The sequence below is a fragment of the Ixodes scapularis genome, unplaced genomic scaffold (genome assembly GCF_016920785.2).
Source record: "Ixodes scapularis isolate PalLabHiFi unplaced genomic scaffold, ASM1692078v2 PGA_scaffold12__126_contigs__length_90152505, whole genome shotgun sequence".
In the NCBI taxonomy this organism is placed as follows: Eukaryota; Metazoa; Arthropoda; class Arachnida; order Ixodida; family Ixodidae; genus Ixodes; species Ixodes scapularis.
This window is the reverse complement of record NW_024609838.1, coordinates 31874376-31901223: the sequence shown is the minus strand read 5'-3', so window position 1 is coordinate 31901223 and position 26848 is coordinate 31874376. Positions and strand designations below refer to the sequence as shown.

Genomic DNA, 26848 nt, shown 5'->3' with positions numbered 1-26848 from the left:
GGATCAGGTAAAACTATACACAGTATTACCGTATGAGATGTAACAGTATAGTATATAGATGTACGGTAGTGCTATTGTATAAGATGCAACCTCATAAGTCTGCATCTGTATGAAGCATAAGCATATAAGATATAGCCTTATAAGGTAACCTGTATGGGATATAACCGTATAAGGTATAACTGGATAAGGTACAACCGAATAAAGTAAAGTTCTACAAAGTACTATTCTGTATAAGATGTAACCATAAGGTATACCTGTATGAGGTAAGTCCTATGAGGTATAACCCTACAAATCAAACTCTTTAGGATATAGCCATATAAGTTATAACTAGGGTGTGCATTTTCCGGTTTTAACCGAAAAACACCGATAAACATCCGTCGGTGACGAAAATATAAAATCGGTTGAAACCGAAAAACACCGGTGGTTGGATATTTTCGCCCTGGTTAAAACCGAAAAACACCGGTCGTTGCTAGTTTCCGACCTAGCGAAACCCTTTCCCCGTAGAGGTTCGTCAAACGTGTTATCTCGTGGATCCTGCATTCTTCCAGTGTTTATACATGGCTTGCAGGTGGCGTCAGTCCGCCCTCCTTTCTGGGGGTCAAAAGCGTCTAGTGAACGCAGTGGAAGCTAAGCTCTCATACGCCTTTCCCCTATTGTGTCTCCCATGACCCCCTTTTGTGGAAAAATTAACACAGTGGAGGGTAGGCTCTCACGTGCCTTTTCCTCATTGTGTCTGGCCAAGTGATGTCGGTGCAAGCCATGTATTCAGAGGTTGCTGTGGTTCCTGGAAGACACTGCCAACGTCCGTGTCGTACAGGAGCGTGCGTTTTCATAATTGCGGGTTGCGAACCGCAAGGAACGTGCTGCCATGACGGCAGCACGTTCCTTGCGTGTAGATGCAAGCATAAAAGTGTGCTTGCATCTACTATAATAACCAAGTGTTAGAAATAGTTGCTTCCTAGAGAAGAAGTGTATGAACTATGTGAATAAAATTGGAACTCTCTTTCTGTGATCAATCGCTTTTTTTTTTCACCGATATTCACCGATTTCAGCCTCGTCGTGAGACGTTCCACCGAAATACACCGGTGTCTTGAATATAAATAAACACCGAAAAACATCCGCCGATTTTTCTCACAAATAAACACCGGAAAGTACACACCCTAGTTATAACTGGATAACAAGGTAAAGTCTATTGGATTTTAACGTATAAGGTGTAACCGTATTATGCATTACTGCATGAGGCGTTACTATATAAGTCGTAAGCTAATAAGGTATAGCCGTATGAGGTATAACCGTATAAGGTGCTTACAAGCTGAACTGTATAAAGTATTACCGTGTGAAGTATAACTGTATAAGGCATAACTGTGGAACTGTGGTGACTAATGTAACGTTTGCAGTCGCTGCAGGCACCTTTCAACATGAGACTCGCCAGGGAAGTTTCTTCAACGAAGTGGCGTTGTGTTATTTTATGAAGGCTAGTTTACAGATTAGCGTTTGACTGTGACCGGCCGTGTTGGAACCGCATGCGACTTAAGACTTACGACGAGCCAACACGCTGGCACACTGTCGCCACCCATCGTATAGCCCACGAACCCGGCCCTCCTATCTGCGTGGAATTAGACTGTAGGTTTTGCTGTGTTTGTGAGATGAAATCTACGTACTACCTAGAGAATGGTCATATATACGTAAGTCATAACATTGATTGACTTAATTCAACTGTGTTTTGAAGAAAACGCTTAAAAAATAGAGGAAATGTTCGCAGATCCGTGTCGTTGCAAGGTTACCCGAGAAGTCGCGCCGGCGTGTTATATCGTCGTGAGCCGTCACAAGCGGCCCCGACGCTCACGCTCAAACGCACTAATGAATCTTCAATTTACACCCATATTGTTCACATTGTACCTAGGTATGGTGGTTGAGCTCTGAGCTTGGAGGAAGTGGGAACTATGGCATCGGCCGGTTCCTAAAAAGAGAGATAAAGATTTATATATAGCACTGCACTGTCAGCTTATGGCAGAACGGAGTATATATATAGAGAGAGAGAGAATAGAGCTTAAAGATTGTAGTTTCGCTGCGCGAGACGTCGGTTTTCTTCTTTGTGCGAAAGGCAAGCTCAAATCGCACCAGGGGTCCTTCGACTAAAGTTCATTTCTTTCTAGTTAGGGCAGTATAAGCTTTAAATAAAATGTTTCTTTTATTGGTTTAATGTTTGTGTCCATCGCACTCCTCTTTTTTTTTTTTTTTTTTTGCTCTTTTACGTTTGTTTTTCCCATTGTTTTAAAGGAAAAGCGCGTGCACTGCTCGAATTCGGGGATTATCCGACTGTTTTTATTTCAGATGCCTTAAACTGTTACAACATCTCTCTCGCTCGCTGCTTGCACTTTTGCTGGCACCAGGGTTCCAACTGAAGAGCCTCCGGACACCCCTCGTCAATTTGAAGTAGAGCGTGACAAATGCTGCCATATCCTCCCAGCCCATCAGGCACCCGGATCATGTTATATATAATCCCGTGATCTGGTAAAGCCAGACGTGGAGCGTAAGATCACGTGACGTCCTGCCTGATCCTGATTGGCTCAGAAAGCTGCGATAGCGTTCGCCGCGCTCTATCGTTTAGAGCGAAACGCACTTATTATTTTCTTGCGGCTTTCATAACGAACGACAAAAGTAAAGCATAGAGATAATCGCATATACCACCTTCGTGCGATGATGTAAGCCCCTGTATCGAGCACGTCCCTTCAAAGGCTTTATTTTAGAACTCGAGGGTAAGGCGCTTATCTAGGGATGAAGCCAGAAGCAATCGGATAGCCACCGGCAGGGAGAAAACGCACTCGTGGCCGGTTATTTTTTTTTTCTTATTTTTCTTTTTTCCAGAGTTTCCTAGAACGATACTTATAGCTCGCACGTTTCACTTTGTGTAGTTTCGTTGGAACGACCCCCTTTGTTGTCGGTTGTTGTTCTCAAGTTTATTGCTGTTTCGTCGCTCTCCATCACCGCGCGTTTCTCCGGAACAAACACTGGAGCAGGTCGCTCTCGGGCCCATAACGTCGTACTACGCCGAAATAAAGTATAAAAAACCGAAACTGGCCTAAAGGAGGATAGCAGTTGAGTGTGTGTATGGCTTGTTGAAGTTACGAAGGTAGAACACCTACGCTCGGATCACTACTACAGAGCTGACAGTGGAGTGGAGGCTACGAGTTGATTGGACCAGTCCCACGGCGATCTTTCGCCGCCCGATTGTGCTCCCGCCCACGCCCACGACGCGCAGAGAGCGGTGTCAGGTGATGAAAGAGGGGCGGCTGATTGGTCCGGCGGGTGCGCATAGCTTCCGCTCCACTGTCAGCTTAGGGGTGAACGGAACATAGCTGACACGCGGCGGGGCTGATGGAAGTGAAATAATATTGGAGTTTACGGTCGTTTTCGCGTGTGTACAGTCTTTCGGTCGTTCCGTTCGGCAGTTTGTTGCTTGTTCGTGAAATTCGGTAAAAAAAAATGCGAGGTTACGTTTTTTGGTTTTTTGTTAGGTGAGGTTGTACGGGTTCTGACAAAGCCGTACCCCTGGGGGTCCAGGACCTAATCTCCGGTTCCTTCAGAGAATGAGTCCCTAGAAAACTGAGAACCGAACATAATTGTAAGGTACTGTAATGGTTTTCTGGCGCTGTAGAAATGATACTTTAAGTGTTATGACGGGACCTGTTCGGACGCTCTGAAAGTGGCACAGAGATGGTTTTTGTTTTTGTTTTGTTTTTTTTGTAAACTGGTCGGGTTTCTTTTGTTTTGTTTTCTTACAACGTTCCTGGTACGTGAAAAAACGAAGAAAAAAAAATAAAAGCAAGGAAAGAGTGATTTCTTTCAGCCTCAGGTAACCGAGTTGTCTCGAATTCGGGAAGTCGTGTGTTGCTACCTCCTTGTTACGGATGAAGGATGTTTGATTGATTATGCGTAATAACTGTTCGTTATGTGGAGCAGTTAAATTGGGGCTGTGCCGGAGGTATCGTCACCCTTATTATGTGAGTCTGTCGCTCACATTGTGGACGTTCGTTCTTTCTGTGTCACGCGACTTTTCTCGAAGCAACACTGGCTCGCGAGCGCTGTCATATTGTTGGGTGCTTCGCGGGGTCACTTGGTCACTGGCATAATTCTGAAATGCGAACGTTTCCTTATTCTTCTCCTTTTTTTTTATGAGAAAAACAATGTTGCGCATTTCGTTGACATTTGAGTAGCATAAGTCTTACTTGTTACCCGTTTGTTCACGTTCTCCACAGTACAGGCGTTTAAAGGACTTTTTTTTTTCTTGTGAGAGGTTTTACATTTTTGTTATACTAGAGGATATTGAAGGGATTTAAAACTTCTATATATTCCTTATACTAGTGCAGTTTAGGATATTGCATCCTTCATTAGCGCTTTGAAGAATTTTTGTGCTGTGTTCCCCACTGCAAGGTTTTGTCCGCGCGTTAATAACTATTTGGAGACATAAATCATTTCGCATCGTAATCATCACCATCAAATACTTTATTCCGAACCACCGAAAGAAGGACAGTTCAGGTGAACTGTCCTTCTTTCGTTCCTTCGAGATAAATTTGATGAAGCTTAATTTGAAAATCGATTAACAAATATTTTTCAAAAACCAAAGGAACCGATGCACCTTGCACTTGACTTTATCTGCACGTTATTAAAAATGATGAAATTGACCTAGAAAACGTAAACACAAACTCCAACGCTTGTACGAAAAGACAACAACAAAAAAAAAACAGGTTCTGTTTTTGATAAAAGTTATACACTCGCCCCGTCACCCGTGCCTTCCTGGTCATCCTGCGAATAATTACTTTTCCTCGCTACTCATAACAAACACCACCTAAGTGATTCGAGATGTAAATCACAATTTACAATGATGTAACGTCCTTATCTTACCTTATCTCTCGAGAAAAAATGGTGTCAAAAGGTGTATTGTTACACCCTTTTGTCCCATATAATACACCCCAAAACTTCAATTCTACGTACAGCGCCGTATACAGTCAAACAGACGGCCCCAAATTTTACGAGGGGCTTGATAGCCGTGTGGTACAACTTGTTCAAATAGCTGATGTGCGTTTTACTGACTACAAAAGAAATAATCGGGGGTTTCTTGGCCCTACTGTAAAAACTCGGTGTTTTCTTTATGTGGTCTTTGATACGTACTTTAGCTATTTAAAAAAAGTTATATTGCTCTGTTATCAAGCCCCTCGTGATATTTGGGGTCGTTTGTTCGACTATAGGGCGCTTTACGTCGAATCAAACTTTTGGGGTGTATTATATGTAACAAAGGGTGTAACGATACACCCTTTTTTCTTGAGAGTGTTCTGGAAAGTCATACTCAAGTTCGCTCTTCTGCGAAGCCCGCAAGGGGTGTAAAGGACCGGGTGTTATTCGTTCTTTTTGCTGAAAGTGTATTTGGAATATTTCTCAAATGAGATTACGCCACCGGGATGAACTCCGTTCTTCTACGGCGTCGCTCTATGCTCTTATGGGACCTCTTTACACAAACATAAAACTTTACTGTCATTCTGGGGGATGTTTACGCCGTTCCCACTTTGCTTTGCTCCCATTCAATTTCGTCGTGGCCCGGTTTCTTCCCCGTGTCCAGCCCAAGTGCAGCGGCGGCAACGGCGTCGACGAACACGCCGAGGGGCGAGCGCGACGATCACGGAGGTCGGCGGCGAGCGCGGACACCCAGCCGCTGGACCTACAGACGGGAGACATCGTCACGGACGTCACCATGGAGACGGCCCTCTTCGTCGTCCACAACCTGACGCCGTCACCGCAGGCGTCATCTGACGAGGACGCCTTCAGACCGGACGTCAAAGGTAGTGAAAAAAAAGTCTTATACCGCATTCCGCGTAGCACATGCCGGCGACACTGCCAGTGCGGAGCGCAAGTTCGTCTGCTTCTTTTTGCAAGGGTCGTGGTGACTTCAGAAAGACGCGGAGCTCTGATTGGCTCTTATTGAGGGATAGTGGCTAGACCTCAAAGCAAGCTGCCTTGAGCTCTACCCATTATCCTTCATTCAGAACCAATCAGAGCTGGACGTTCTGACGTCACCACAACCCCTGCAAAAAGAAAGCAGACGAACTTACGCTCCGAATACATCATACGAAAGACAGTCTGCAGAGTTTTGCGTGAGCCGTATTTTTTTCTTGTATAAAGGTGCTGTTACGTTGGTCATGCAAAAACCGTCTGCTAACAGTTTTGTCTTCAGACACGAGACGCCGACGTGTTGTCGAATGTAGGGAGCTTGAGCTGCAAGTGGGACAACTGGAAGACCTTCCTGTCGTTCTTATCTTGTCAACAACTATGTATGCTATAGGCTAAACAATTGAAGGTGTTTCACCACAGGGATTGGGAACCAGGTATCCACTTAACCCAACACCTCCTAGACAACTTTAAAGCCTGCGCGTTACGTCACGTGAAGTCACGTCCGGGAGGCCGGCACGGGCACTGATTGGATGGGAGTGTCGCGTCAGAGTTCGTGTGGGACTATGGTATAGGAAACGAGCCTCACGCGAACGCTGACGCGGCACTCGTATCCAATCAGCACCCGTGCCGGCCTCCCGGATGTGACGTCATGTCACGTAACCAGCAGACTTTGCTTTCTAGGAGTTGCTGCCTAACCGGGTTTTAGTGTCGTCGAGCGGATATGGCGACGTCACTGGTTGCCAAGAACAATTCGTTTGGTGTCGTGGCTTACGTTTCAATTATTTCGAACATTGAAGGAGCCCGAGATCGAGGCTATCGTTTCGCTCGAAATTTAGCTCGTGCCGCCGGAAGACAGTTGCACATGTGCAGCCTTCTCCAGCTCACTAAATCAAAAGAACAAAGCAGAAACGTGAGACTTCGTTTGTGACGAAGAAAGTATCTAGTGCAAGTATCTAAGTGGTGGAGCACAGATGTCCCGGGGATTGCTACTTGCGCCGCAGCTAAACGCACTCAAGCACACTCAAATGAAAACGTTTGAACGGGTATCGAAGGCCCATAGTTGCGTTTGATAGTGTTGTAGCGCGTTTGACTGCGCTGCAACGGCGAGTAACCAGGACATCCGTGCAGTATATCCGGCGTGCCATACCACTCCTTCACCCTCAAAAGGGAAGGGTGTCGACCTGCACCCTTTTGTCCCATATAATGCTCGAAGAATTTAAATTCTACGTACAGCGCACTGGCGACGAACAGACGGTTTCAACTTTTATGACGGACTCGACAACGGTGCGATATAATCTATTAAACAGATAAAGTACGTATCAAAGACTGCAGAAAAAAAAAAACACTAAGGTTTTGCAGTAAAACCAAGAAAACATGGATTTAGTTTTGTAGTTAGTAACTTGTATTACTTATTTAAACAAGTTGTACCACTCGGCTATCGAGCCGCTCTAGAAAGTTGGTACCGTCGGTTTGACGCCAGCGCGCTGTGCTTCAAACTGAAATTTTGAGGTGTCTTCTTATAGGAGATGAGGGGTGTAAGAGTATACCTTTTCTTTTTCCTTTTTGTTTTTTTTTCTGAGTGTTGAATAGGTTTCCACGCTTCCTACGAAGCACAGATGCCTCGGGGGAGTTGCGGCCATTTCTCGACGCGCAACGCAGTCAAACGCACTCGAACGCAGCTGTGTGAACGGCTCTCGAGTGTCATCCCGCGGAGAAGCGGGCTCTTGAAACGTGCAACGATAAGGAGTCTGGGGCGCGGGACAACAGTGTGTCGGAAGGTATAAGCCTCGGCTCTGCTCGATCAATAAATAATGCGCAGGCAGAGTCATATTTTAGGGACGGCGAGAGAGAGAGAGAGCGGTTCCTCGTGCTACGGAAACACATCGTCCTTGGGAATAATGCAAACCCTCCGCGAACGCCACCCACGTTCGTGTTTCGCAACGCGTTATGCATGCAAGCGCTTTCCATATATATCGTGGGGCATATTTCGCGCGTTCACTCCGCGGCGATTCGCCAGTTGTTGTTCCTTCTCGTATCCCCATTCGAACGATTCCATGTATTGTACATATTCAAGAAAGATGATGTGTCTCCTCTGATAGGAACGAATTGCCTGTCTCTTCCCACCTCCTCCCACGCGCGAAGCGATCAGTTCAGCTCGAGATCCTTTGTTGCGAAAATGGCTAATCAGGTATTCATGATCGATCCAGAATAATCGCAGACTTTCTTCGCCAAGCGGTACGTACCCAACGAACCAAGTTCGTACTCGGGAAAATGGCTTTGTTTTGCACGGTAGTTTGAGTTTTGCGGTCCTCTCGTATGGAATGACGACCTATTTCGTATACATGCAGAAACAAAAAGAATAGATGTATTATTATGAACTCACGCGGGCATAAAAATGTTCCTCTGATTACAATATTTTACTTGGTAGTAAAACCCCGTCCTGGGGTCGATATGCATTATGCTTACAGATGAACGTGTCGGTGTCTGCATTATGAAAACGAAAGAGGGGCATAGAAGACAAACGCGGAATGCAAGCGTCCGGCGTTTGGCTCTCGCATTCGAACGCGTTCGCCGACTGTAGTGGAGACAAAGGGTCTTCGCGCCTCGCCGCTGCGGCGAGACGCGAAGACCCGTGTGTGTTTCGGGTCCTTGCCGCTGCAAAAGCTGTGCGCTGTCGTCCAAGCCTCCCCGAGAAATGGCTCTTCGATGCTCTGTACTACCAGATCCTCGCGCTCTAAATCTGCGACCGGGCACTCTATAGCTCCCTCATCGAACTGCCAGGCCTTTTGAGTATAGAGGAGGCTATGGCCAGGGGACTATACGAGTATTTGTTCCGCGCGAGCGTCTTAATCGCCATCCTGGCTCGCACAGCTTGCATAAAACGACTCCCGTGGCAGGAGTGCACTGTGGTGTATACGGTACAGACCATCAAGTCTTTCCTATCCTCCGCGCCGTCGTACGTTTTTTGTAAAACGCCTTGGGACTCGCGAGTTTGTTTATTCTTTTTATTTAGTCTAGCGCTTTCTTCCCCTCTCCCGTAGATGTTATTGCATGATCGAAAGCGTGACGCGTGACTTTGGGGCCTTGCAGCCTGGGGAACCGCCGCGCCGGTTCGTGCTGCTTTCGCCTATTGAAAGTCAGAAAAAATTTTATTTTTGCAATGGCCAGCTTCTTTTAGTTTTGTGTGTGAGTTTCGGAGAGCGATCGGACGGTCTCCGACCTCTTCGTCTGGGCGTCATCCGTCTTCCGTTAGCGTCCAATGACTTTATCGCGTGGCTTGTCGATTAACCGGTAAGCGCGGCAAACCCATGCAACTTTCTTTTTCGTATTTTTTTTTTTTTTTTCTGGCGGTGAGTTTATACGGAACACGGATTTTGGGATGACCGAGCATCTTGTGTACGTGGGTTAAGCGCGATGTCGGGTTGGCTTTCCCATGCGTGGCACGACCCGTTTTCCACGCGCTAAACGCCTGTCGTTCGTCTGTCCACGAATAAAAGAAGACGACACACGGGTGCAGGATGGGATTTACCGAAGTTGATGGTAGACAAAATAAAATGGCCATTGACACCGGGTGTTCAGTCTGAGATCGGGGATCTCTAATCGCTAGAGAAAAGTTGACGAAACAAGAAGACAAGAAATTGTACAGCATGATGGAATAATGATGCTTTCGACACCTTTCAAATGAAAGTATTTTTAGGGTCCAATTTATCTTTTTCTGAGACTGAAATAAATGTTTGAATCGGGCGCCGGCTTGCGCCACCTAGCTTGCGAATGGTCACGAGAGCACCACTAAGCCTGCGAACATCGTTTAATTTCCATCACTGGCGACGAAAGAGAAACCGAGGGTAAAGTCTTTTTTGTACAGCTGCGCGAGCCCTTGCAACCAAACTAAAAAGAAGTAACAAGAAAGGGACACTTGTGACCAGGGACTCACACCGAAAAATATAACGTTTCGGTTACGGTTACGGTTACCGCTTCCTGTTGATAACGGTTTCGTTTCGGTTTTTTACGGTTTTAATTTTTACGGTTTCGGTTACCGGTTACACGTTCATAAAAACCGGTTTATTTCGATTTTTCCAATAATTTGTCTAATTGAAATGCTAGACAGCCATTTTAGAAAAAACTGCTTAAAGTAGTCTCAGATATCCAATAACGTGAAATACAAGGAACCTAGAAACGTCTTAATACTTCTAATTGGTCAGAAGTTGCACACGTTCCTAGCTCCAACTCTTGTTCACTACATCTACTTACATTATTTAGTTTGATGCCCGAGCATACATGATACTTCTAGTACTCGGGGATCATCGCGTTCTATATAATAAAAATTAAAATAAACACCGCTACTCTGTTGTTTGGCACCATTTATAAACAATTACCCTAAGAAAGTTCCCACTTGATGCTGGAAGAACCATTCGCACTTTCTCGTCGCTACAGTTGATTTCAACCTCATACATGCAGGCGAGTCTTCGCTTCACTGAAGGAAGGAACAGAACTACAGCCATCCACTAGTAAAATACTGCTAAGTGGAGTGAAGTAATAAAATTGAGAGCTGGGCTGGGCGGGCCGTGAGGCAAGAAGCCTTCGTGCAGCGAATGGAAAGTCCGCCGTAGTCGGGCGGCCCGTGAAAACTACTTGCCTCACTAAACACTGCCCAGTCGACTTCAGGTGCCTGCTGGGTCGAGTGGACTGGCGGTGTAGGTCCCGTCGCTTTTGACTTGTAGGCAGTGCTACCCAGGTCCGACTGAGAGTCTTCGACGACGCTTTGTTTGTCTGTAGTGTGTTCCTTTGTGTTGGTGTGGTTTTCCTCCTTGCCATCGTACGTGTCGAAGGAGCCGTCATCGGCGTGGGGCTCAATGACTGTCGGTCCTGCTGAGCCACTCCAGGATTCGCTCGGTGGCGGTGGTTGTCGAGTAGGGATCCATTGGGTCGTTTTCTTCGATCCAAGATCAAGCTCGGGCACCGTCGCCCGAGACGCCAGCCTCGCAAAGAGCATGGGCGAGAATGTCCTCGACAGGAAAAACGCACAGGAGCGTCGAGGAGACGACTGTGCCGTCGATGACGGCACTGGTGGGTTTCGAAGACGCAGCGTAGCTGCCGGACTCACGATTAGGGGGCCTCTTCGACTTGGTGTCTGGGCGGTAGCTGGTGTGCGCGGGAGCACGAGGCGTGTGGCGTCCGCGTCGAGGCTGGTTGGGTAGCTGGTCGGGGAGCTCTCTGAAAACCTCAGACTCGAATCCTCGACGTCTGGGATAGGACTGCCGTCCTACAGTTCCCTCTCGCAACGACGTGGAAGAGTTCCAGTCTATCGAAAATGAGGTGCTGGTGTTCGGGGAGCATGTCACCCCAGTAGAACCGATGGCGGGGGAGATGCCTGATCTCATGGACATCTCTCGTGGAGAAACTTATGGTGTCCTGGGCGAGGTCGCTCAGAATGTCGTAGGCATGACGGACCCTCGCTCCGGCATGGCTGGTGGCGGCTCTATCAGAGGTAGTTGGATTGCGCTGGTGGCTCTGCTAGAAATGATTCTTGTAGAAGCCATACCTCCGGCGGTGGCAGGGGGAGGCCTCCGGCGATGCTGGAAGCGATCTCTCGGCGCGTCTGTGGATATTCGAGCTCACCGTGCCGACGTTCGAATAGCTCGCGTTCACAGTTTTGCGAGAGAGACTGTTGAGACTGCTGGCCGTGTGGGGCGAGATTGGCCAGGCCATCGACGATTGGAAGCAGGGCAGCTCCCAAGGTTCAGGCGAAGGAGGCAGAAATTGCATCCCATGTCTGTTGGACGAGGGTGGCGCGTTGGCGCGTTTGACGAGGAGGCATCCTTCTCCTTGGCTTTTTCTTTTGTCATGTTGAGAAGCTGAGAGGCGTGGCAGTGCCGGCGACGGTAAAGCCCCTCTATCCTGGGAAAAGTGGCGCCGTTCATTGTTGTTAAGTGCTCGAAGCACGTGCGACGCGCTACTTCTGGGAAATTCATGCCGTCTGAAATAGCTAAGTGTTGCGCTGTGCCGCCATGGTCTTCCCAAGGGCTGCACGTTGCACGTGCCTTGTGCATCGACGAACATTGCGCTACTTTTGCAACATGAAGGGGCTTTAGGCGGCGGGTGCCACTCGGTTTGAAGAAGGGTCTCGGCGCGGGAAGGAAAAGAGAAAAACTCGGACACCCTTCTGACGTTTCCTCGCTCCTTCCACCACTCTCAGCCCGAGCATATATATATATATATATATTGTATATATAATACAAAACGCCAATGTCAAACCCCTGACTTTTAGAGCGCAGCTCTTAGGGGCCCGTTCCCGGCTTGAGCGGCGTCGCCGTCGGCGTCGGCGTCGCCGTCGCCGTCGGCGTCGGCGTAACCAAGGTCATCCCAAGGTCACGTGACCCCCAAGGTCACGTGACCCCTCCCAAGGTCATCTCAAGGTCACGTGACCCCACGTGACCCCCTGAAGGTCACGTGACCCCTCGAGGTCACGTGACCCCTTCCAAGGTCATCTCAAGGTCACGTGACCCCAAGATGACCCCACGTGACCCTTTGAAGGTCACGTGACCCCCAAGTCACGTGACCCCTCTGAGGTCACGTGACCCCCGAGGTCACGTGGTCGCCTCCCCAAGGTCACGTGACCCCTTCCAAGGTCATCTCAAGGTCACGTGACCCCACGTGACCCCCAGGTCACGTGACCCCTCTGAGGTCACGTGGGGGTCACCTTTGGGGTCACGTGGCCTTGAGGTCACCCCCAGGTCACGCCTCCCCGAGGTCACGTGACCCCCTCCCCGAAGTCACGTGACACCCCCCCCGGAGCATATTAAAGAATGAGGGGAGGAGGAGGAGAAGGGGGAGGGGTCTACCCTCCCCTCAGTACCCTTCACTCCTCCTCCTCAAGAGCTGCGCTCCAATTCGGCGTTACAGGGATTTGTAAACGGCTTTCACTTTTTTTTTTCTTTCTGTGTTGTTTCAAAATCGTCACTCGCGACACGTTTCACACCAAATGAACAACATAAATATTATTAATGAACAGCAGGGCCCATTAAAGCCCCTTCATGTTTCAAAAGTAGCGCAAAGTGCGTCGATGCACGAGGCACGTGCAACGTGCATCCCTTGGGAAGGTCATGGCGGCACAGCGCAGCACTGAGCAAGATTTCGGACGCCATGTTCTTTCCAGAAGTGGCGCGCTGAACGTGTCTCGCGCGTTTCCACAACAGTGAAGGCGCCACTTTTCCCAGGATACAGGGGCTTTAGGGCCCGTTTGCTCGAAGCGCTAACCGCGGCTAAAGTTAGCCGCAGTACCTAGGAGAGGGATTCTGAGATCGACAGGGATCGGTAGGGATGCGGGAAAACATGGCGGTGCCCCGCAAAGTGAGCGCCCCTCGCTTCGGAACTAATATGTCGTTGTAGCTGCAATATCTCGCGCGTTAGTCAGTAACTAATGGTGCAGGAGTCTTTCGCTTTGCCTTACCTCACTTAAATCGCAAAGCATGAGCAATGACCTTGCCGCATTTTTTAGATAGTATTTCGATTCTGGCCATTCTTAAGCCTAAATGAACACGATAATTGTCGGCATGCATGGAAACGTCTTTGGAAAGTGGATTGCCTTGACTCAATCGGCCTTGTATTGATAGCACACAAATTTCCCAAGCACCGAGGTGCATGCTACGAGTGTAGTTGCAGGCATTACGCGTGCTGGCGTATGCAGTAGTAATATACCCGTTGCTCTGGGCAGGGGGCGCGAGCGCGTCCGGAAGACTTACGCAAGACGCGACCAAGTTTTGCTGGCTGCATCATCCGTGTAGCGCTGTAACGTTCGATTTTGCACGTGCCACGTTCGAATACAAGCCGCTGTCAGCATCTGTAGATGTGCGGTAACAAAACGTCTAAAAAAAGTTTAAAAAGAAAGAACAAAATTATGCTGCTTGCGGCCGCAGCGTTCCATTAAACATTCCTTTCATATTTGCTTTCTTTCACAGCTTCCGCGAGCACGTATATTTCACTTTACGTGATAGTGAAGCCGAAGCTACTCGAAAAAGCGCGTCATCCTGAACGATGCTCGCACTGCACGAGCGCGCGTGCTTCGCAGGGACGCGGAAAGCTCGCAGCTCGCTCTTGTAGCCTCTGCTACGCTGGAACTTAGAATGGAACTGAGTAGAAAAAACTCTAGTGGGGAAGCGTATTGATGCATGTTCGAAACGCGAGCCAAATATTCTATTTTGCTCGCCTGCAGCGCTGCTCAAAACTTGTGAGCTACGGGCCTATCGTTCTAAAGGAAAAAGTCTAAAACAAAATTTGCCTTGCACGCGCGTTCGTCCAAGTCTTATAATGATTATTTACTTCGAATCTTTTATAAGAGGAAGGACAGCGAGCGCGGACCATAGAATTACACTTCCAGCGTTCTTCTCGATGCTTGGGTAATTTAGAAAAAGGTCTGTCGGGGCGGGACGCTGGTCTTCTTTTGTGTACTATTAATATCCGGTCGATTGAGTCAAGGCAATCCGCTTTCCAAAGACGTTGCCATGCCGACACTTATCGCGTTCATTTAGGCTTAGAAAGGCCAGAATCGAAAGACTATGCAACAAATGCCGCGAAGTCAGTGCTCGTGCTTTGCGATTTAAGCGAGGTAAGGCAAAGCGAAAGCCTCCTGCACCATTCGTTGCTGACTAACGCGCCCGATAGTGCAGCTACAACGACATATTAGTTACAAAGCGAGCGGCGCTCACGCACCGGGGCGCCGCCATGCTTCCCGGCATCCCAGCACCCAGTCACGTGATTTCAAACTCCCTCTCCTAGGTACTGCTGCTAACTTTAGCCGCGGTTAGCGCTTCGAGCAAACGGGCCCAGGTTTTCTTTTCCGCCAGCTCTGCATGATGGCCAATTCACCTCGTTTCTTTATACTGGCTACTGCATGTCAGGCATCGGTGGTTTTGATAGAACCGAGTTGGATGGACATCTGAGAATTCGAACTTATTAGTTAATACACTGAAAGCGACACGTACTGAATACATGTAGCGATGTAGGAGTGTGGCAGATTTAGAAATATAGAATTTTTTTAATTATAAGCTCGACCACTAATTCAATCTGAGTATTCTTAATCCTAAAGTCAGATTGAATGGAAATATGTAACCAGATGCACCACTCGCTGAGAGTAACTCTATCAAATGGCCACAACAATTTAAGATCCCTCCTCCAGGTCATACTTCAGAAAAACCAATAGTTTATTTTTCGGTTAATATTGGTTAAAACCGGTTACCAGTGAATAATTTACGGTTCCGGTTCCGGTTCCGGTTTTTATAAATATCAAATAACGGTTTCGTTCCGGTTAGGGTTACAGAAAAAATTTCTTTCCTAAACGGTTTTCGGTTTCGGTTACGGTTGCGGTTTGAGTCCCTGCTTGTGACTTGCGTTCATGCGCAATTGTCTTAAGTGTATGCAAGCAGAACGACATGGCCAATACTCCGGGCATGCGAGACGCTGCTTTACTCGCTTTTTAGTTATAATAAGTCATGATATCGAACTTTGCGTCGGTACAGTTAAAAACTCAAGACAGAATTTAGCTCCGAAGACCTGCAACGCCATTCTTCTCTTTTCCCGTTAAGCCCGAGTCACCTGCGTATACATAATACAAAAGACAGTGTGCAGAGCAGACAGGCGTCACCACAATATCCGTGGTTCGAATGCCGCATGCCAAGTTTCTCATCGAACTCATTGCCATGCGGTATTCGAAGCACGTATCTCGCGATGACTCGCCTTCGAATCTGTCATGCAGACTGTTTTTTTTTTTTTTTTGTTCTTTTGTATGACGTATATAAGCAGTGTGAGCCCGGCTTAACACTGTCGTCCTGAACATGTAATGTCCGTCGTTAGCCAGAAACAACCGAACCCCAAAAACCCCTCTGTGCTGAATAGCCGACGCGGCGTAAAAACAGATATCACAAATCAATGATAGACTCAGTTGAGAGAGCAAGGACAAGCGACACTTGAATCCCAAACCTAAACCGAAAAGAGATTAAAGAAATTTAAAAAAAACACACCACAAAAGTCCTGTAGGACAAGTTCTCTTGCCCCACGCACGTCCTTCACTATAATGTTGACACTGCATACATTGCCTATGCGTGCAATCTCGATTGCTCTCGAACCAAAACGTACGTTCGCTTAATATAAATGAAAAAAGCAATATATCTAAAAGTACACGCATATACAGACTCACAAAGCGCCAACAGGAGGGACGCGCAAGATTTACGACCAACCTCAAAACTCTGAACCACCCAAAGATGGACCATCGTGGAAGCCAGCACCTATACGGTTACGCTGAAAAAATAAAATAAATAAAATGTAGCGTGTAGCCTCGTTTCTAACGTTCTATTGGTGGAGCTCGCGTTCACACGTCCGCTTCGTACAATCTGACTGGTCAATCCGGCCTCAGTGTCGCGTCTCATCGAAGACATTGGATTGGCTGTTCGCGGCTCCTAACTTTGGCTTCAGTCCATCTCCAGGTCAGTCGGAGTCTACACTCCGCGCCACCTTAGTATAAAGCGCAGTGGACTCTACGAGCCATCGAAGCCCAATCCAATTCCACGCGCGTTTCACGTGACCTCCGGTAGGGGCGCAGCAACAAGAGGGGGAGGGCGGTCACGTGATTCATTCGCAACGATCTGCTTTGGCCGAGATGGCTCATGGCGTCTGTTGCGGTCCATCGTCAGGCGAAACGGGAGCACGGAGTTTCATGCGCGCCGGTTGGTTATTTGGTTTCATATTCGGTTGTTACGCGCGGAGGACCGTGCCATATGTGGCGGACGGACGCTCACTTTCTCGGCGGCGAGGCAAGGGTGGCCTGGCCAGATGCAAATGCCACGTATATGAGAGCTCGTGAATAATGCATGAATTCTAACACTTCACACGTCCAATGTAAGATGCGTGTTTTCTTTTGTTTCTTTTTTTTTCGGGATTCTTTGGGAGGACGCAGAAGAAGGGTAGGGAAGAAAGCAGCCATCGAGTCGTTTTTCACTGAACGAGGAAAGGTGGTTGCGACGGCGGGTACACCGACGCTGGCTGGTTCGTGTCGTTCGTTTAGGTTTAAATTGTGTGTGTGTGTGTATGTGTGTGCAGAAAAAAGAAAGAAAGAGGGAGAGTTTGTATCTATGGTTAGTCACCGGCACTTTATAAGAAACGGAGGGTGCGGTTGATTGCAAAAGCCTTGCGCGGATAACAGTTTGATCATCCGCATCCGATCTGGATCAGATGACTTTGTATTCGCGTCTGAATCGCATCCCCGAAATTGCAGAGCGCATCCGACCCGCTATCCACGCATTAGTTTCACATCGCAAAATAAACGCAAATAAAAAAGGCATCTTGATGGAATTTTTGAGTCAAAACACGCGGAAAGACATTTTATTGTATGCTGTTTTATTATAATTATATTAAAAGTGATAATCCTTCCGGAAACGCTTCGCTCCGACGGAAAAAGATATCGCAGTAATGAGATCGTCTTGGGAGTCTGCGACACCCTGCCCAGAAAATGCGCTATAAAAAAAAAAAAGGATTTTTTTTTTTCGGTTTGCTTTGTAACACCCATTTCAAGCAGACGCGAATTTTCCAAGCATGAAAACGAACGAAGGAGACGCTAATAACATTGCCATTTTATTTAGGTCAAACAATAAAAAAAGTGAGAGAGGAAGGGCGGTCACTCATCGCAGCAAGCTATTCTCGTCGTATGCGCCAAAAAACTAAGGGAGAGAAGGAGACAAGAGCTCCCGGGGACATCAAAACATCGAGCTCTGGTTGGAAAGATTAGTGGGTACACATAAAGCTACGCAGAGCGTAAGTTCGTCTGCTTCCTGCACAGGGGTTGCAATGATGTCAGAACGCAGAGCTCATACCGCCTGATTGAAAGAAAAAACAAAAGTATATAGTGGGTAGACCTCAAGGCATCTAGGTCTACCCAGTATCCTTTCAGTCAAAACCAATCAGACCTCGGTGTCGTTCTGACGTTACTGCAACCCGTGCGCAAGAGCTAGGCAGACGAACTTGGGGTCCGCCTAGCTGCCGTTAGGCTGCTTTACTCCGACGTTGAGCGTAAGCAAACGCGGCGTAGCGCAGCGCGCACAGATACTAATATGTCGCAGATATCGAGTTCCTGCTCGCCGTCCAATCAAAAGCACCACGTTCCGTGCTACGCTGCGTTCGCTGCTCCCAAAGGTCGGAGTATAACATAACCTTTTGTCTTCACCGCGCTCGTCGAACGCGGTAAAACACGGAACGCCGGCATCCTGCATTTGATTTTTTCATTCGAAAGCATTCTACAAGCGCAGTGAAGACAAAGGCAGCCTTTGTTTCCACTGCACTCTTCGAATGTGTTGGAACGCGAAACGTCGGTGTCAGGTTTTTGGCTTTCGCATTCGAACGCATTCTGCGAATGTATATAGTGAGACAAACAAGACAAAGGCAGCTGTAGCTTTAGGTCTACCCACTAATCCTTCAAACCAGAGCTCGGAATTCTGACGTTCTTGCCCCCTCCTTTCTCTTAGTTTTCGGCGCACACAGGTGGTAACACGCGAGTACATCGAAGGGGAAAAGATGCGTCTACTTTCTTGCGGCTTGTACGTTTTGGGATTACTTTGCCCGAAGGACGTTCTCCGCTTTTTCAGCATTTTTCGGCGAGATACAATACAACACTCTAAAGCGATCTTTAATGATAGTCGGATCTTGGCGTAAAGAGCAATTTTCCCGCCGTTTGGAACCTTTCTTCGAAGAGTGTAATTTGCTCTCGCAGTACACTCGATGATGCACTATAGTCCGTTGCAACCTAAGAACGAAGGGCGAGGGTAAGACAGGCCGGGGAGGAGGAAGCAGACGGAACGCTGGAGAAGAGAGGGGGAAACCTCCTTCTCTCTTTAGCGTTCCGTCTGCTTCCTCCTCCTCGGCCCGTCTTACCCTCGCCCTTCGTTCTTAGGTTGCAACGGACTCACTCCGCGGTCGTAGTCGTTTGTAAGCTGCGTCGGCAAAAAAAAAAAAAAAAAAATGTAGACCCGGATTTGCAGATATCCAGATTCGATCCGCATCCGCAATCCGCCAAATCTTATTCATTTTTATCCGCGTGCGCCAGTCGACGGCGCATATCCGCGGATAGCCGCGGGTAATATCCGCGGGTATGCAGAGCTCTACATTTGTAACCTTCCTACTTCTTGCTTCGCGGCGTTTCGCTCTTCGGACTTCTTATAGAAAGATGCCAGAATATAATTGGGTGCGTACGCGATAACACGTTGCCCGGCACTCGCCCCATTCTACGTTTCTTAAAGATTTACGATCACTGCGCCCTGGGCGTGGCACATTTACTTCACCATTTCCCTCTTAATGATTCCTTCTCCGAAGTTCTTATTTGCTTATGCTGCAATCTCAATTGCTCCGGAGCAATATATGACGTTCAGAGCTCGCGTCCCGCCCCATGTTTGTTAAGCTGTCAGTACGTACAAAATGGGCAATTGACCACCTCGTGCTTTCCGAGTTTCTTATTTATCTTCCCAATTGACTTAACCCGTTTTCTACGTGTTTGAACCTTGGCAGTCCTGTAACACGTTACTAAAAAAAGGAGTTGATTACAATTACATTACTTTTCTTACAAGTATTCATTTAGAATACATGATTACTGTACACGAAAAGTAATCGGCAATTGCGTGAAAAGTGACCGTTACTTCTCCGACTACAGTTTTTCAAAACGACAGAAGTTTCTGCCGGCCACTGCCAAAGATAAAGCCTATAAGCTCAAAATTCCCGCCTACAAAAAAAAAAAAAAAAAAAAAAAATGTCATTAAAAAACGAATATTTGTTCAGAATGTTATACTAAACATTTTGAGGAATACAAGAACTGTCAAATTAGCTGGTTGTTTTTTTAAAGACATGTTGAGCTGGCGACGGCAGATTACTTGCTCTCTTGTTCTGTTAAAAATGCCAGCACGTTGGCGGGGTGGTGTCATTTTAATTCCTTTTATCGTATTAGGTCACGGTCGAAAGTAGTCATAAAATAAATCAAATCAAAAGACGTGACTGGCAAAACTGGGAGTTTAGATAAAGCGCACAGAGCGGGGTCTCCTCTCATTAAAATCTTCTAACCCCCCTCCCTCCCGCCTAACGTTGGCCCTCGACCTTTCCGGTGTGGGCTACCTTGCCTCCACATTCAAAAGAGTTTGAGACCACTGGTTTAAAACATTGCGAATTCCCGATTTTAATTCCCTGTTGTTCGAAACGGTTGTAAATGTGCACCTCCGGTCTAGCCCTTTTAAGGCCCCCTACGTTTCCGCGCGTGGTCTAAGGCCTAAAGGTCGCTATTGAACTGGGCAATGTTCCACGAGATATAAAAAAAAAAAAAATAGTTCGAAAATACTATGTTTTCACATTCATTAAGAAACTTACTCCCAATGCTCTGAATGCCAATTTCAGGAACGAGCTGAAATGGGCATTACTTTATAATAAAGAAAATAGTTTTTTCTCAATTAGGATTAATTACATACGGATTATCCTTCACAACTCTTGTGCGTGCGTGTGTGTGTGTGTGTATGTGTGCGCGCGTGCGTGCGTGCGTGTTTGTGTGTGCGTGCGTGCTTGTGTATGTGTTTGTTTGTGCGTGAGTGAGAGAGAGAGATAGAGATTCGTTCTGCTGACTGCCAGGCACTGCCAGACAAGCTCAATGACGCTTTGGCGTGTCTGGTTTCGTATTTGTTTATTTTTGACATGAAATAAAATATTACTATTATTATTATTATTATTATTATTATTATTATTATTATTATTATTATTAGTCTCCGCGCACCTGCCTCAAGCATGTTTGGATCATGTTTTCTTCATACATATGCATGCAGAGAGTTTTGTAACAATACCGTCATACAAGGAGGAAACGCGCCCAGTGTGCGCAGGCTGTCTTTTCGTATGATGTATTCGCGGGATCACCGCGGCTTTGAGCTGCCGGAGTGACACCAGTGTCGTCGATGTCGGCCTTTGTGACACCGCTCCCGTTCACTGCCACGCAGGGGTCTCGCAAACGAAGATGCCGAAGGACGCGGTGTGCCTCACGCGCCCCGTGGTCTACACCTTGGCCAGCCTCATCGGCATCGTGCAGGCGGTCATCCTGGGATCCTGCTGCCTGCTGCTCTTCGTCAACCGGAAGTGGCGACTTACGCGGAAACGGCTGGCAACCATGCACTCGTCCAGCAGCCGCGCTTCCGTTTCCAGCAAGTCGGAACTCTTTCTGAGGACGTAGCGACTCCGACAGCAGCGCTCGTCTCGGCAGCGGCGGATGGCGGACAGCGGAGACGTGAACAGTGAGGGAACCACGACGGTTCACTCGGATGACGTCGCAAGTTTTTCGCCGACTTAGGAAGCCAGAACGAACGAACTACAACGGCAGACAGCAGCAACGACTTGAAAACCCCATGTTTATTTTCAGGAGTTCTGCCAGGAATGTTTGCTTTTCCAGTTCGTTTTGCGGGGGAAAAGCCGAGAGGCAAGATTGCCGGGAACAAAGGAAAGGTACCGGAAGCCAGCTTTTTGCCAATATCACCTGCTGGAAATTTAAACTTGCCGAAACATCTGGTTTGCCACCTATTTCTGATATATTTGGCTCTTAATAAGTCCCAAAATGTGTATCTACAGAGCTGCAATTGTGCTAAACAGTGCCCTCAAACTGCAGTCTCGAAAAAGCTGATACGACACCTTTCAATTGTTTCGCCGGACTAAAAGTTAGCCGCGTGGTTGTTGCTGGGTCGTATGCACTGCATGCGATGATCTCTTTGAGAAAACGTAAAGATACGGGACCGTCTGAGCGTGTACGTCAATTACCTGCATTCTTCAGACAGTTTGAAAGACATTTCGAGTCTTGGCCTTTGAGTTCGCGATCTTGGCTTGCTACTTACCGATAGGCAAGCTGTCTGTTTTTGATCTGATGTCCTGGGACTTAAAGTCAAACGAAATTGACGAACTGGACTTCTACGAAAGACAACGTTTCAGGGTGGTCATTGTGACTGAGATTGTGTATGAAGTGTCCAATGAGTTATTTTTATTGGTGTGTTGCTGTCAATGGTAACTGGAAAGATCGCTGTTCGTCCTGTGTTTAGGCCGGAGAGGCAAGAAAAGATGTGTGCACTGTCAATTGATGCGGTATGTTGATGACAAAAGTCGGCTGGTCCGCTCTAAGTTCCGTGTGCAACTCGGTCGCGGAGATCAAAGCCAAAACATGTGCTTCAATGTGTCTGTTTGATGTTAAGCATTTTATCAAGTATTTTTTTTTTTTTGACACACGTAAGACGTGTGGTTGTCGTGATGAGTTTGGTGTTTCACCGGTAATTATTAATTTGCCGAATTTCCGTAAGGCAGCAGGTTTTTTCTTCTTTTTGTGTTTTTTTCGAGTTTTCATTTTTGTAACGTGTTCATGGTGCATTGTTATGCATTTATTTTTTTGTTTTTCAAAACCATACAGCTGATTAGACAGTGTAGGAAGAAAGGACTTATTGTAACGTCCTGACTGACAAGGAAAAGAAAAAGAAGTTCATATTTGTTTCACCTTAGAAGAATTTGCATGCTTACCGATATCAAAGGAATGATGTTTAGATCGCGTTTTAACTTCCTGACATTCTACGCAGGTATTATTTTTTTTTATTTTTCTAAACGATAACTATGTTTCGTTGTTTTACCACTACTGCTGTACATATGGCTTTTTTGGGGGGGCACTTAACCACAACACACAAAAAAAAAGTGTTTCAGTTTCATGCATTTACAACTTCCAACGCATTAACACTTCCAGCTGTAACTACGTACTTCCACTTTTTTTACGTTACATAGACGAGTAATTAAATGCCGGTAGCCAACCAAACATAGCTTAATATGAGTTAGGTTCCGTCCTTAGTCGAATCTTAATGGTGATTCCGTTCCACATTCTAATAATGGAGTCTATAGTCACTGATCATTTAAGAAACGCAGGGCGTGATTTCGGCGTTCATGCTTCTTGAATAGTTCGTCGGCTCTCTCGTCGGCTGATGATGCATTATTTACTAAGGGGTGACTATGTGACTCCTAGGGCTCGCCACGCTTCACGTTTCTTAAGTCTTCTGTGACTGGTTTTCACAGCTTCGTTGTGGCAGGTGATCTGTGTCGTGATTCGAAGACATTCCACAGACATAGACTACTAACGTCTGTGGTCTACGAAAAAAAGGGATTGAAGCGATGATAGTTCCTAAGTAGTGTTAATCGCAGTAGGTGGAGGCAGTCGCCGCTTTGGACAGCACTTGAACAAAGGCTCACAGTCGACCGTAGTATATGCCCCGCCGGCATCACTCTCAGTTAATTAGGTACTGTCGCGGGACTGTGTACTCGAGTTCTTCCCAAACCCCGACTACTATAGACCGTTTCCGTCGTCACGTTTAGATATGGTGCCTGCAGCAGGGCGTGTCCGATTGGGGGGGGGGGGGGGGGGGGGGGCGACCGCGCGTCCGCAAAAATGGTCCCTGGATTTCCGCCTGATGACGTCATAGCGGTATCACGTGTTTGCCGCGATCCTGGCGGTGGCGCAGCAGAGGAGGTGGATGCGGTAGAGGTCTGTTCTGTTGCCGCGGTCGCTCTGCTGCCAGACAGACGATGGAAACGCAAGCTGATGCGAGATGGTACGCCGCGACGACAGCGACCCCAGGGTCCGTTCGACTTTTTCGCCGGCATCGCTACGACCAACCGCCAGGTTCGCGATGTCCGACAGCGTGGCTCGCGTGCTCGTGTGACGCAATTCGGGACCATTTTCGGTGCGTCGGTGGGATTGCACGGGGAAACACACCAGTCGAAGACGCGTTCGAGGCAGCGTACTTTTATTAGAGTTCGACCCTAATATTTTCTGCTCCTTCCTTAGATCCCTGTATTTATTTTATGAATCCGAGAATGAAACGTGAGATACGTGAAACTACAAGATGATAGCGATTCGAACAAGCAATTATGTCATTTCGTTAGTTAAAAAAATATAAAAAACAACAATAAACGAGACTTTTTTTTAAATCTTCTTTGGCAGGTATTTATTTCTCGAGTCCATTAGCTACCGCGTCTGCATCTTTTCCCGGCTTTTTGTTTGTTGCTTAGTGTTGGTCAACTTTCTTGGGGACGTTGTGTGATCCTGGGATCGCAGACCTAGCACTGGTTTGACAAATTGTAGTCACGTGCTCGCCATGAGCGGTAGACGGATTTCTTTAACCGGTGTTCTGTCTGTTTGGGAGGCTGTTACCTATAACATCAGTCTTTTTTTTTACCTGTGTCGCATTCTTGTTCCACTTAAAAAATCGCTCATACCCTCCCTCCCTCCACGTGCGTTTTTTTTTGTTATTACGTGTATGTATGTGCTGTAGTTATTGTTTTCGTGGTCCCATTTTTTCGTGATGTCTATTTTTTTAATGGTTGACAGCGTGTTTTTTTTTTTTTTTTCATGTTTCCAAACACGTATACGACATCACTTCAAACTTGCACGTATTTACAAACACACACACACACACACACACATACGATGCCACACAGTGATGGGGTTGTGGCTCTCGAGAATTTTAAGGAACGACGCGACGAGCTTTGTTTTTAAAACTTGAAGACGAGTGACTTTTTTTTTTTGTAATTGTTCGTATCCAATAAAGCTTGGTTCGTTTGATACTCGTCCATGTCCATGTATCAGTTCACTTACACATTCAAGTTTTATTATATAATACTTGTGATATATCCACTGCCAGCGTAAGAAGCGCAGATACTGACTTTTATATTTTCACCCTTGCATCGTGATTTGTTTCTCGGCGTTCTTATTGATTAGCAATGTAGCACCCAATCTTATGCGGCGAGCAAGTCGTCTGCTTCCTGCGGAAGGGTTGTGATGACCTCAGAACGCCGAGCTCCGATTGGCTCTAAATGAGGGATAGTGGGTAGACCTCAAGGCATCTTGCTTTGAGGCCTACCCACTATTCCTTTAATGAGAGCCAATCACAGCTCGGCGTTCTGACGTCACCTCAGCCCCTGCTAAAGAAGCAGACGAACTGACGCTCCTGATTGGCATATGACGTTTAACGGGCTCAGTGTACCAGTTAACGTCCTGCATACGCACATTCCACCCTCAGACTACTACTAGCCCCGAGAAGTTCGGGTGGCGCCCCCTTACGGCTAACCAGGGTGACGTCACGGCGAGGAGAGAATTTTTCCCCGACTCGCCCCGGTCGCCCTGTGGAGGTTGTGACGACGCCAGCTGTCGGCGCGCTCGTTTCTATTTAATTACTTTTTTTGGCGTGTTTTTTGTAGGAAGTGCAAATTTTTATATGTGCGTTTATTGAGGTATGGCCTGTAGCTACAGGCGAAACTTCAAGCAACATTTTAAGCATAGTTGACAGGGCAGGCAACGCATGAATCGCAGCTGGTATATGAAAATAAAGGAATATGGCCACAATTGCAGGAGCATCACTATAAATTTACACCTCGCCCAATAAGTGCTGCTGATGGTCTGAATGACTTGGCAGGTTATGTATACTATTTCTTTTTTTTTTTGTATCTCTGTTTCTAAACAAGATCGCCGAAACAGAAAAGCTGCGTGCTGCTCAAGCAACATGCTAAATACAGTCTTGGCCATGGGGAGAGAATCACAAGTAAGACCGCCCAAGTACAGGGGCAAAGTAAAAAAACAAGGAATATTTCTTATATACATTGCTCGCATTTGACCTTTGTTGGATTCGGATAGTATTTTAATGGACTACACTGGTGGTATCTGTGGACTTGTTTGTATCAACCCTCAAGTAATGTATAACAAAACGTAAGCGAAGGTGTCTAGCTCGTTATTAGTCCCTTAAGCCCTAAAATTGAGATTTTACTTAAATCGAATTGTCCTGGAGCTAAAATACCAGAAGCATTTCTCACGCAGGTGGTCGCCCTTCACAGGTTCAACATTTTCTGCTACTAGTGCTGCATCTACCACTGGACAGACGTTCGAATGCTTGCTTTTACTCCTGTTTTCCTCTGTTGTCGCAGGGTCCAGCTGTAGGGAGTTTGGAGGCTGAGGAAGCTTTTGGAGACCTGCAGCAGCGTCTCTTTTAATTGGAAAGGACAATTCAGAATAAATGGCGTATTTTCGAATACCCAATGTGGAATAAAAATGTCAGAAAAAAGTATAAACATTCCAAATAACGGTACTATTGCTGTGCATATTTTGGGCAGTTCAATACATATCATACAGGCCACTGGGGGCAGTTCGGCCGTTTTGCTGCTGCCATATACAAATAATTTCGAGTAATTGTACATCTTCTAAGAAATATGCCTGCATACGTGTATAAATTATATAATTAATTCACGAAGAAGCTACATTTATGTAAAACAACCCTGTTCCACGAGCACTTCAAAATCATCAGACACAGGGCCTTTAAAACATCTGCAAACCAGCGCATGCAGAGTGGCAGCGCAAAGTCGGGGTCGCGAGCTAATTTGCCGACCACCCAAAGGCCCATGATATAAATGCTACTTCAAATGCCTTGAAAGCGGGATGTAATATCGTCCTAAATCATGAACATGCAAGGAACAGAATTCCAGCATCTAAAAACTTCACCGATCCCTCGTAAAATTGCCTTGTGTCGTGTAAACCGACAGGGAGGTTCATCAGCGGAATTGCCTCTGCCGATAGCTTTTGGGATTTGTAACCTAATTATAAAGGTAAAAGAGACAAGCAGGCTTATAAAATGTACGGAAGCACTCAACGTCTTGTACACCGGGTAAACGAACGAGGTCCCGCTCCTCGAAGTGCTTGCAGCACTCAACTCCAAACCAGGAAACCGGTGCAAAGAAGCGAGCCGGATGCGAGACCGCGGAGCGGAGTCCTTTTCCTGACGTCACGGTACACCTCACCCAATCAGGGCGCGGCGACCGCAGCGACGCTCGTGTT

General features: G+C 47.0%; 1 protein-coding gene across 1 annotated transcript in view; it reads left to right on the top strand.

Moving 5' to 3' along the window:
* The window catches only part of LOC8032095, a 303464-nt gene extending 278877 nt beyond the window's left edge, over nucleotides 1-24587 (top strand). Inside the window, exons 13-14 of the mRNA XM_029988597.4 lie at nucleotides 5618-5837; nucleotides 20952-24587. Of these exons, the coding sequence (XP_029844457.2) occupies nucleotides 5618-5837; nucleotides 20952-21181 (450 nt within the window). The 3' untranslated portion in view covers nucleotides 21182-24587. The remainder of the gene's footprint in view (nucleotides 1-5617; nucleotides 5838-20951) is intronic.
* The last annotated feature ends 2261 nt before the right edge of the window (nucleotides 24588-26848 follow it).